General features: G+C 44.5%; 2 protein-coding genes across 2 annotated transcripts; both read right to left on the reverse strand.

Moving 5' to 3' along the window:
• Positions 1-352: 352 nt before the first annotated feature.
• Positions 353-3,945, reverse strand: atp5f1b (ATP synthase F1 subunit beta). The gene is made up of 10 exons (XM_084668049.1): positions 3,790-3,945; positions 2,718-2,891; positions 2,440-2,614; positions 2,198-2,319; positions 1,912-2,096; positions 1,648-1,806; positions 1,340-1,462; positions 1,018-1,230; positions 723-924; positions 353-628 (listed from the first exon to the last, which is right to left on the reverse strand). Exons 1-10 carry the CDS (start codon positions 3,890-3,892, stop codon positions 531-533), a joined length of 1,554 nt encoding a protein of 517 aa, XP_084524175.1. The 5' UTR covers positions 3,893-3,945; the 3' UTR covers positions 353-530.
• Positions 3,946-7,387: 3,442 nt separating this feature from the next.
• LOC146260916 (uncharacterized) lies at positions 7,388-11,857 on the reverse strand. The gene is made up of 8 exons (XM_084668482.1): positions 11,692-11,857; positions 10,526-10,608; positions 10,158-10,446; positions 9,710-9,818; positions 9,311-9,498; positions 8,401-9,028; positions 8,148-8,214; positions 7,388-7,557 (listed from the first exon to the last, which is right to left on the reverse strand). Exons 1-8 carry the CDS (start codon positions 11,721-11,723, stop codon positions 7,388-7,390), a joined length of 1,566 nt encoding a protein of 521 aa, XP_084524608.1. The 5' UTR covers positions 11,724-11,857.
• Between the last annotated feature and the right edge of the window lie 105 nt (positions 11,858-11,962).

Genomic DNA, 11,962 nt, shown 5'->3' on the forward strand with positions numbered 1-11,962 from the left:
TTCATATGAAAATATTTCAGTCATCATTTGAGTTCCAGTAATGACCAAGGCTATATCAGACAACCAAGCAATTGGAAATAAACTGTTGGTACCAAACACTGAACCTGGCTCTTGAAGACAAATTCATTAACACAATTAAGGGTTTCATAAAAATAGGCAAAGGAATGAATGCATCCGTGAACACATTTTATTTCCTCATTTGCTTTTGACTATCAAGCAACATTGTACAGAAAGTTTACAATGGCCAATGAGCACAACCTAGTGTTCCTTTAGGGTCAAACATGACAACACCCTTAAGATTTATCCTTTTTTTTTCTACAACACGTAAATATACAGGAGAGTCAAACCCAGGTTGTCGTATGTCAGACAGATCTTTATTCCATCTCATTTCATTGGAAACATTAAATATAACTTTTCAGGATGACGAGACAAGTACAATTTTTGTATGCGAATGTTTTACAAAGCAAGTTCTCCTACCACAGGACCATCATTTCTCCCTCCCCTGCACAACAGTAAAACACTGGATGAGTTTATGAGTGCTCTTCAGCCAGTTTGGCAGCCTTCTCGACCACCTCCTCGATTGCGCCCACCATGTAGAAGGCCTGCTCTGGGAGGGCATCGTACTCACCTGGAGAAAGTTGCCATAGTTACAGACAATCGGAATGGCCTCAGGCAGACAAGTCAAGTAACTACACAACTGAAGTACCCTAACTGGTACGTACCATTCAGAATGCTCTGGAAGCCAGCAATGGTTTCCTTCAGGGGCACCAGTTTGCCCATGTGACCAGTGAACACCTCTGCCACCTGGAAGGGCTGGGACAAGAAGCGCTGGATCTTGCGGGCGCGTGACACAATCAGCTTGTCCTCCTCAGACAACTCATCCATACCCAGGATGGCAATGATATCCTGCAGGGACTTGTAGTCCTAAAGGGAGAAAATCAAAACCACATTGGTTGGCATCATCCAACACCAACCAAAAAACAGGACCATGGGTGGACAGAGCGCAACCTAACAAACCTGGAGGATCTTCTGCACGCCACGGGCGACGTCATAGTGCTCAGCTCCGACAATGTTGGGGTCCATGATACGGGAGGTGGAATCCAGAGGATCCACGGCGGGGTAGATTCCCAGCTCAGCGATGGCACGGGACAGCACAGTGGTGGCGTCCAAGTGAGCGAAGGTGGTGGCTGGGGCGGGATCAGTCAAGTCATCAGCGGGCACATAGATGGCCTTTTAGGAGGGGGAAAGGCTTGGTTAAGTACACAGGTTGCACTCAGACATAATCCCTAATTAGGTGCTGAGAAGGAATAGATTGTACGTTGCAGGAATACTGCTTTACCTGCACAGAGGTGATGGAACCCTTCTTGGTGGTGGTGATTCTCTCCTGCATGGTACCCATGTCAGTGGCCAGGGTGGGCTGGTAACCCACAGCAGAGGGGATACGCCCCAGCAGGGCAGACACCTAGAGGGGACATGATGAGAAGATAAACCACTGCCATTTTAAGCTTCTACATATTGTTTGTGCCCATCTATATTGTTTAAGACAAAGCATTCATAAATTTTAAAATGTTCAAACGATTTGAATGCAAATTGCTTGCTAAGGCAGCCTGTGCTGAAGTTGGACAAAAGGTTTGACCCCTAGCTGACCTCGGAGCCAGCCTGGGTGAAGCGGAAGATGTTGTCAATGAAGAGCAGCACATCCTGACCCTCCTGGTCACGGAAGTACTCAGCCACACTCAGGCCAGTCAGGGCCACTCTGGCGCGGGCACCCGGGGGCTCGTTCATCTGTCCGTACACCAGCGCCACCTGGAGGGAGGAGAAGGGGTTCAAGTTAAAGATAGTTTCCAGTGTAAAAACAATGACTTGAACACTGGTTGAAAAGTAGTCAAAAATACATGGCCTGGTCTTCACCTTGGAGGTGGTGTCTTTCAGGTTGATGACACCAGACTCAATCATTTCATGGTACAAGTCATTTCCTTCACGGGTACGCTCTCCCACTCCGGCGAACACAGAGTAACCACCATGGGCCTTGGCCACGTTGTTAATCAGCTCCATGATCAGCACAGTCTTGCCCACACCAGCACCACCGAACAGACCTAAGGCAAGCAGTCAGTTAATTACAAGTTAGATAATTACTACCATGACCTGCCTTCTGCTTGTTTCACTCAAGTGTCTGAAAGGTTGTTATTGAACATACCAATCTTGCCTCCCTTGGCATAGGGAGCCAGAAGGTCCACCACCTTGATGCCAGTAACCAGGATCTCCTGCTCCACACTCATGTCGGTGAACTCTGGGGCCTCAGCGTGGATGGGGGCAGTGCTAAGAAGGAACAAAGTCAAGTCCATCCCATCAGATCATTTGAGAATTCAAAATAAAGGACGAGTCAATTCTACCCTTAATTAAGAATACTGGAGTTGAATATCTGTTAACAAAACTTACTGCTTGGTTGAAATTGGACCCCTCTCATCAATGGGCTCTCCAATAACATTCATGATTCTTCCCAGAGTCTCAGGCCCAACTGGGATTCTGATGGGGGCACCAGTGTCCAGAACCTTCTGCCCACGGACTAGACCTTCGGTACCATCCATAGCAATGGTGCGCACGGTGTTCTCCCCTGTAGATAGACAATTAATAAAGCTACAACGCGCTGCATGGTTGGAACTGACAGCAATCGTAACCAATAAGTAGAGTAATGGTTGAAGGAGATAGTTACTCACCAAGATGCTGTGCCACTTCCAGAACGAGTCTGGACTCACGGCCAGCAACCTCTAGAGCATTGAGGATGGGAGGGAGGTCGTCGTCGAACTGGACGTCGACAACGGCACCGATGACCGCTACGATTTGCCCACTAGCGGCGGCGGCGGCGGCAGCTGGAGCTGCATAGTCTCTCCCTGTTAAAGTTAAACCCGTGTGGAAGGTAAGAAGTACAATCAGAAACCAGACAAATTACAATGACTTTGCCATATTGACATTAGTCAATTAAATTAACTCCAGAGCAGAAAGTAACGAATGGCCCCATTATTGCTGCAGACGACTGAAATAAAGCTACTGTAACTGCGCTACGCAGGCCGTCTCAATGTCAAGTATTCTCGGCCATGTTGCGCAGGCAAGCTTATCCACTCCGTTAGGGAATACATTACATAATTTGTATACAAATGTAATCTCCACTGGACGCCTTTAGCCCATGAATCAAATGCATCTTAACTAAATATCACATTCTGCTACCAAGACGCAAGTTACTAGCTACTAAAGCTAACCCAAACGCACGAGCTTTATTTGGGAGGTCGAACGTTGTCAAGATCACCATGTAGCTAAGCTACATAGCCTAATTTAACTAATACCCAATTACATGGTATATTATAATTAGTTCAGAATACTACACATTTACCATTTTACCTTGACAACGTTTCTTGGTTATTGTCTGTCAAGCAGCACCATCTAAGAACTTTGCAAGCCGTTGCTAATAAGCTAGCTATGCTAGCGCGAGCCACCATTCACATGTCGCGACAAAGGTCATTTCTGTTTGGATGAAAGTCAGGACTTAAAGCCATCTACAACATGGCAATACTACTATAGTTGACATAAACTGCATCAATGGCAAATGTTACAGTTTCAAAATACGACGCGTTTCATGATGTTATCGTTTAAAAAATATGAGGCCTTCTCAATTGACAGCAGGCGTGTTCCTCGCGAGTTAGCGAAGTTAGCATAATCCTTGTCCTCGAACTCATACACAAATATTTCCTTATGCATTTTCGCACCAAAAATATTAATGCATGTTAGACATACGTGAGAGAACAGCTGGGGATCCAACGAGGGCCTTCAGTGGCTGGACTCCAGGCTTCAGAGCCTGCAGAGCCCCGGTGCAGCAACGTCCCACAGCTCCTAACATTGTCAAAATGGCTGAAGGTGGAAAGAGACAGAAGAACTTCTGGCTTTATAATGAAGGACCGGGAAGCTCAACTGAGCGTGCGCGAAACGTCAGGGGTTATACGGAGCAGGCGCACTTATCAATGGCGCTGTTGGCATTCCTCTGGAACTGTACATATTGTACATTAATGTTCAACAGTTACCTACGCTCACCCAGACACAATACTTTTGAAGTGCGTTTGTATAGCATGTGTAAAAGAAATTATAAGAAACTCCCATAGCTCTAACAATCAAACTCAAGGTCAAACTGACATAACTGAGAGAAAATAGTTGAATTATTTATATGGTGAAAGTTGTGTAGGCCTATATATTGTAATGTCGGACATAAATACGAAGAGTGTTGACTTAAGGGTTCGGTCTGATTTTCCCCCCATGCTGACACCTTCGATCTTCATGGTGCATGGCATACTCTCTCTCTCTGTGCCCACCATGCAGGTAGGACAGGCACACATTAGGGCCTGAAGTAACAAGCGGTTATTCAGGATATTCCATCACAGTCCTTCCAGAATGTGATGGAAAGGGGCCACTGGTCATCTACATTACTTTACTCTCTCTCTCTCTCTCTCTCTCTCTCTCTCTCTCTCTCTCTCTCTCTCTCTCTCTCTCTCTCTCTCTCTCTCTCTCCCCATGCTGACACCTTCGATCTTCCTGGTGTATGGCATACTCTCTCTCTCTCTCTCTCTCTCTCTCTCTCTCTCTCTCTCTCTCTCTCTCTCTCTCTCTCTCTCTCTCTCTCTCTCTCTCTCTCTGTCAGTTCACCACCATGGAGACATTGAATGCCAAGTGCTCAAACTATTGAATTTGCCATCTGACACTTTTTGTCCACTAGAGTGTAGTGTTGCACAAGGTGGGTGCATCTTGTGCAACCCGTCTCACAGACGGGAGAACAATGGTACAGAGAATATTGTAGCATTAATAATAGGGTAGCTAATTGAGATTTCTCTACAAGGCTTTTTCAATTCTTAAGAACATTTACGAAAGCAGAGATGTTCCATACATAGTCAGAATTCAGTATAAATAGATATATGCAGAACAGTTTTAGCTTTAGTTTTATCATAATAACACATATAACAATTATGTGAAAGTTATGTAACCTCTATGGCAACATCTTATTGTAAATTATGATTTAAAGTAGAATTGACCTGTTTGTCCTTCAGTCTTTTATGATTCACATGCCCCTGCTCCTTCAGACTAGAGAAAATGGTGATTCAGACTTTACTGACATTCCCCAAATACTTGAGTCTGCTCAAAAATACATATTTTATTCTGTTTGAACAGACACCTTTGTAATTGATCATTTGGTCATCTTCTTCTGCCTCAGGGCAGTCTGTGATTTGACCTCATCACGGAACTCACTCTGGTGGTGACCCTTGCATTTTGACAGACATTTTATCTGGATCGCTCTGTTGGGAAACACATGTTTCCTGTCTTCCAGCATGTCTCACCAAGCACTTCAAAGCTAATGAAGTCAGAGATGCAGTTGTGGCACACAGGACATGGTTGGGTTGTATTTCAAAGACATATTGTGTGATTTGTCGGTTTTCCTCAAATAAATCTGGGGTAAGAACATGTTGAAACATGGATGTGTCAAAGCCACATTGGGGTCCTCTTTTGTTATTGAGCGAGTATGTCAAGATAATTTTTTGAATTTGTTAATCACCCAGGACAGTGATTGTGCATTGTAAATATATACATTATGGGGGAGAAATAGCAGTGTGGCCATTCAGGATCATTCTCCTGGTACCAAAAGACAGAAATTGAAGGAGAGGCCTTGAAATTCATTGAGTCCAAGGTTTCCTAAACATGTCAGTGAACTTTACAGTATATCAAAATGTGTCCAAAAGATAAATCCCTAAAAGACAGATTCTCACCTTGTTTTATTTGGTTCACCGTGAAGGAGGGCGGAAGCTGCACCAGATTTAAACAGGTCCATTTCTCAGAGTGGCATTTTTGAATGGCAGCTCACCCTTGATTGCTTTCTGCCTCTAGGTTCAGAACACAGTGGGCCATAAAAACATGCAGTGTCACCCTTAGAGCATAGCAACAGGGTTTCCTCTTAGAACTGTTAGATACCATGGGCTTAACTGGGTTGTGGGTTCATCTATTCAAAAGCTGGAGCTTTGGTGAAATAAGTCAAGGCAAGAAATGGTACAAAGAACGAAAATAAATTAATCTTAAGATAATGTTACCTGTCACCCTGATCCCAAGCAAAACAAGCATGTCCTTCTACAGACTTACTGTCTTCTATAAATATCAATATCAAAGTAGTTGAAATGGATCTGTGAGGTGTCAGATTGCCAGCATGCCAGCTTCTAAAGTTACCTTTTAATTATACTTTGGCTGTAGGGAATGCACTCTTACAGTAGAAACGGGCTTCCCTGCACCTCAGACTTTACCTTCAAACAGGTGAATTATGGCCCATTTTTCCAGAGGGGAAGACCTTTGTGTGTGTGTGTGTGTGTGTGGGGGGGGGGGGGTTGTGTGGGGGTGGGGTCAAAATGTACCAGGTCACTGGTAAGACTTGTTGTTCTTCTTCTTGAAGACGTTCAGGCCTTTCCTGACAGAGGAGAAGGCCTTTGCGAACACAGAGCGTTTGGTAGATTTGTTCTGGAGCTGGGAGCCCGTCTTTGGCTGGGGTCCAGGTTAGAGACACAGTGTTCTGGGGTCCAGGTGAAGACACAGTGTTCTGGGGTCCAGGTGGAGACACAATGTTCTGGGGTCCAGGTGGAGACACAGTGTTCTGGGGTCCAGGTGGAGACACAGTGTTCTGGGGTCCAGGTGGAGACACAATGTTCTGGGGTCCAGATGGAGACACAGTGTTCTGGGGTCCAGGTGGAGACACAGTGTTCTGGGGTCCAGATGGAGACACAATGTTCTGGGGTCCAGATGGAGACACAGTGTTCTGGGGTCCAGGTGGAGACACAATGTTCTGGGGTCCAGGTGGAGCCACAGAGCAGATTAGTTAACAATATAACCATCTTGCAAATAGTTTAATCATATTCAATTTACTTCTTTATTTATTGAGTGAGAAGGGAGGGAGGGTGTGTGTGTCTGTGTGTGTGTGGTAGATAGGAGTTTTGCCTACTCAAACGAGAGAGAGCGAGCGAGAGCGTGCATGCGTGGGAGAGAGAGCGAGTGAGATAGAGCGAGAGAGAGAGAGAGAGAGAGAGAGAGAGAGAGAGAGCGAGCGAGAGACAGAGAGACAGAGAGAAAGAGAGAGAGAGAGAGAGAGAGAGAGAGAGCGCGAGAGCCAGACACACAGACAGACAGACACATAGACACAGACAGACACAGACAGACAGACCTCAGAACATGTTGGAGTAAGCAAAACTCTTATCTGGTGTGTGTGTGTATGGTGGGGGGGTTGTGTGGGGGTGGGGTGTGCGTGTGGTGGGGGGGTTGTGTGGTGATGGGGTTTGTGTGTGTGTGTGTGGTGGGGGGGTTGTGTGGGGGGGTGTCAAATTGTGCAAGGGAGGATTCTATTCTTCCTCTTGAAGATGTTGCAGAGGCCTTTCCTGAAGGAGGAAAAGGCCTTTGTGAGCACCGAGCGTTTGACAGATTCCTCCTGGAGCTGGGAGCCTGTGTCTGGCTGGGACGCAGGTGGAGACACTGTGTTGGGGGACACAGCTGGACACAGGAGGTAGAGTTTCAATGAGCTTCTGGTTGTGTGAATGTCTATGCAAATACTGTGTACTTATTAGACACTGTCCAGGGGCCAGTTGCATAAACTTAGTTTAAGACTAGTCTTAGCCTTAGGCTGTCTTAAATTGCCAGGTTAGACTAGTCTAACAAAGCCTGTCTGTTGCATAAATAGTAAGACTGACTTAATTTGAGGTTAAAAAAAAATTGCCACCTCTCCCCTGGCTAAACCATGCAGTAAGGGCTGAGTTGCTATGCCAACGATCTGTTATAAGGATCTTAGGATAATTTGTTACAAAAGGAATTAAGTGTTAGGCCTATTTGTAACTGCAGAAACGTTGACTTGGTTCTGCTTTTCCGCAGAATAAAATTGAATTGAGTGAGTAGATGACAACATAACTCACTTTGTTGACACTAGCGCCAGTCAGTCAGTCTTACGTTAGTCCCTGATAGTGAAGCTTTATGCAACAGGTAAATTGAAGAGTGTCTATGGCAAGTCAGACTTAAAGTGACATTTAAGTCTAAGACTAGGTCTATCTTTATGCAACTGGCCCCAGTATCTATACCAGTGGACTTACGGATGAAGTCCTTGTGTGAAGACGTCTGTGCAATCTCAAGTTGGCCATCCTTAGTCTTCCTGTATTTCTACATTACAGAAATCAAACCAGTCAAGCAGAAGTACTAAATATGCTCTAACTCATTTAAAGACAGTTTCAAACAATACAACTGGCAAATAACAAAACAAAGTTTATGTAGGAAGATAAAAATCATTATGAATCTATATGAGTGAAAACATAAATCTGGGTGTTAATAACTACATTCAGTTTTTACCTTGAAACCAAAATGCTTGGAAAACTTATTTTTCCATTTCTTCTTCTCCTTCTCACAGAGAGCACTCACGTCCTCTCCCTGTTGCACTGTGGAAGACTGACAGAGGGCCCTCACTTCCTCTCCCTGTTGCACTGTGGAGGACTGACAGAGGGCCCTCACTTCCTCTCCCTGTTGCACTGTGGAGGACTGACAGAGGGCCCTCACTTCCTCTCCCTGTTGCACTGTGGAGGACTGACAGAGCGCCCTCACTTCCTCTTCCTGTTGCACTGTGGAGGACTGACAGAGGGCCCTCACTTCCTCTTCCTGTTGCAGTGTGGAGGACTGACAGAGGGCCCCTCCATGGTTACCTTGGTGCTCAATCAGCACCGTGTCTGAGAAGCTGCTCTCCCCACCCTGGATGGGAAGCAGCAGCATCCTGTCATATGCAGTCATGAGGGCATCCAGCTGCTCTTGGAGGCTTATGGACAGGTCCCTGTGCATGGCTGGGTCGTTCCAGGGATTTGAGGAGGCTAGCAGATGAACGTCTGACTTCCCACTGAGTGAGTCTACCACCTGACTTTTCTCACTGCTTCCATGTATAGACTTCTCCGGAAGGTCATCATCCTCTTTTCCTTCCGGCTCTTCTTCACTGGAAATGAAAACAACATATTTTCTCTGGGAACACTGAACTCCACATGTAAGACAGGTATGACACAAGGCTTTTCAGCAACATTGAAAACAAACGTGAAGTCATCTTGTCCATTAAATGGTAATTCCACCACATTTCTTCAACAAACACATTCTTACTTTCATGTGTCTTACTTCCCTCTTTACTTAAAAGCGAACACTATTATTATTTTTGTATAATTATTCCTCCTGACTGTACACAGTTTTCCCCTATCCTTCATCCCTTTTCCTTCTTCCTGCTCACATCTTCACCAGTCTCTCTGACCCTCTCCTTGTCTCCTCCTCCATGACCCTGATGCGCTCTGTGTCGTCCTCAACACGTCTACAAAGGACCTGGTATTCTGGAGAGACCTGATGCAGTAGATGGCGTAGTCCACATTGGATGGCCTTCATGCCCAGTGACTTGTGACAGTCAGGCATAGCAGAAGACTTCTACAAGACAGGAACACATTGTAGATCTGAGATATCTAGAATGTACAGTTGTGTAGGCAACAAGCGTTGAGGTGGCTACCTCTATGATTTATGACAAAAATCAATGTTTTACGTGTTGAGTAAAGGGGTTTGAAAATGCCTTTGAGGAAACCAAATCCAATTGAGCTCCCAAGACTCTGACAAACAACCAACTTTGGAGAAAAGCACTCACTACTACTATGCACGGGCATTCAGACTGTTGGCCAGTTTTTTCTACTAAGAGTTTCTCTTCCAATACATTCTGTCTTGAAGCCCTGCGGTGGTCCTGCTTGTTCAACAGCCTGAGAGAGAGAGCGAGAGAGAGAGAGAGTGAGAGAGAGAGAGAGAGAGAGAGAGAGAGAGAGAGAGAGAGAGAGAGAGAGAGAGAGAGAGAGAGAGAGAGAGAGAGAGAGAGAGAGAGAGAGAGAGAAAAGAGAGTGTATGCCATACACCATGAAGATCGAAGGTGTCAGCATGGGGGGACAATCAGACTGATCCCTTAAGTCAACACTTCGTATTTATGTCCGACATTACAATAGATAGGCTTACACAACTTTCACCATGAGACCGACCGGGGGGGTTGTTCATGTCACTGGATGTAAACATTGTGTAAACGCAGTCTGCTTTACCAGTATACTCACAGAAGGACAGGTTTCCCCACCACATGACGGTGTGTGAGTGTTTCCCTGAAGACTTTTCTGCTCTCCCAAAGCCGAAAGCCATTGGCAGAGTCCACCACAAACACCAGGCCATGGCACCGGGGGTAATAGACTCTCCACAGGATCCTGAGACCAGGATCCCCGGGCAGGTCCAGCAGGGTCACCTGGTAGCCTGCCACAGGCATCTCTACCCCAGAGACACCGGAAGGGTCCATCTCTGCCTTAGAGATACCAGCCAAGGCTCTCTGTCTCTGCTTTGCTGGTGTGCGACCTGCAGGACAAACCCAAAAGTCAGTCAGTACTGGTGCTGTTTACACATGCTGGAGGGAACTGTCAGTCAGTTTACTAACCTGTAATCATTCGGAGTAACGACGTCTTTCCTGCGTCGTCAAGTCCAACCACCAACAAAGTCACTTTCTTCTTTTGATACAACCTAAAACGTTTATAAAAGACAACAATTATATAATAACAATATGCCTAAATAGTGAAATTAAAACACATTTGGGAGCTATTATTGATCGATCAAGCTCTCCAACCTTCCTCACCCCATTCGATCAAGACCGTTTCATCTGTTAATTTGTGAAAGAAGATTTTGCAGCAGCAACGATAGAAAGTAACTAATCGACGATATCACACCTCATATTGCATGTATACCAAACTGCAGCTTCTAACTTTGACATTTAAATTCATAACAAGCTCTCAAACCATAAATGTAAAATAGTAAAATTCACTATTGGAGAAGACTATTCTACGGGAGTACAACAGTACTTTGGAATGACTGGCTCAGTTTCCTCCAGGATGACAATGATTCTTATTGAGAGACTTGTTGCTCTTGTTGGTTAGTTGTACCTGACTTTAAATTATTGTACTCGCTGTGAAATTGAAAAAAGTAATCGGATTACAGTATAAAGTGTTACTTCTAACGTGCCAAATACTTCTAACATAAGTACATAATTTACACACTAGAGATTTTGATTATTTATAGAATATGATAGATAGATTGATTGATTGATTGATTGATTGTCATTAAACAGTACAGACTGAGTGCACATAAGAACAAAATGTTGCTCTACTGGCTCTTAGTGCTCTAACTAAAAATAAAAACATAACAGTACTCTTGTACGGAGTGAATAAAAATAAAGGCAGATAAATACCATAAATATTGCACATAATAAATATGGGTATCGCACATATTAAAAAGACAAGTATATAAATACAAATACAAAATCCCTTGCAAACAGCAGCATACAAGATCAATCTGGACCAAAATGGCATACAGTTTTGTTATATATATTTTTTCATGTCATTTAATGTATATACTATAATATCACTGTGATTAATCGCGATTTAGTTCCACTTTAAGGAACAAATGCTGTGACAACGTTTTTTCTTAGGCTATCTACATTTTCGTCAAATTCCTGACTTGTTGAGAACTAGCCGGTCGATAACAGGATACGCTAAACTTCAATATAGTAGATTTAATCTATGTTGAAAGCTAGGACAGCGTCCTCCTTACCTGTCAGGTACACTGCTGCACCCGGTTTCCATCGTGCTAGGCCTACTCTGTAGATCAAGTAGGTTGTAGATGGACCTTAGAGATGTCAGCAACCAGCACCCTGGTCAAGTCCTGTTCTTGGTCTTCTTTAATCCAGTTACCACCGATGAATCCGTATATCAGAAAGTCAAATTGAGTTTCAAAACGATACTGATCTCCGCCGCTGAACTGACAGAATTTATAGTTTAGAGCCATTATGACGTCATCGATGTATGGAAATTACAATAACAAT

Source organism: Hypomesus nipponensis, chromosome 12, assembly GCF_054491055.1.
Source record: "Hypomesus nipponensis isolate SF chromosome 12, ASM5449105v1, whole genome shotgun sequence".
Lineage (NCBI taxonomy): Eukaryota > Metazoa > Chordata > Actinopteri > Osmeriformes > Osmeridae > Hypomesus > Hypomesus nipponensis.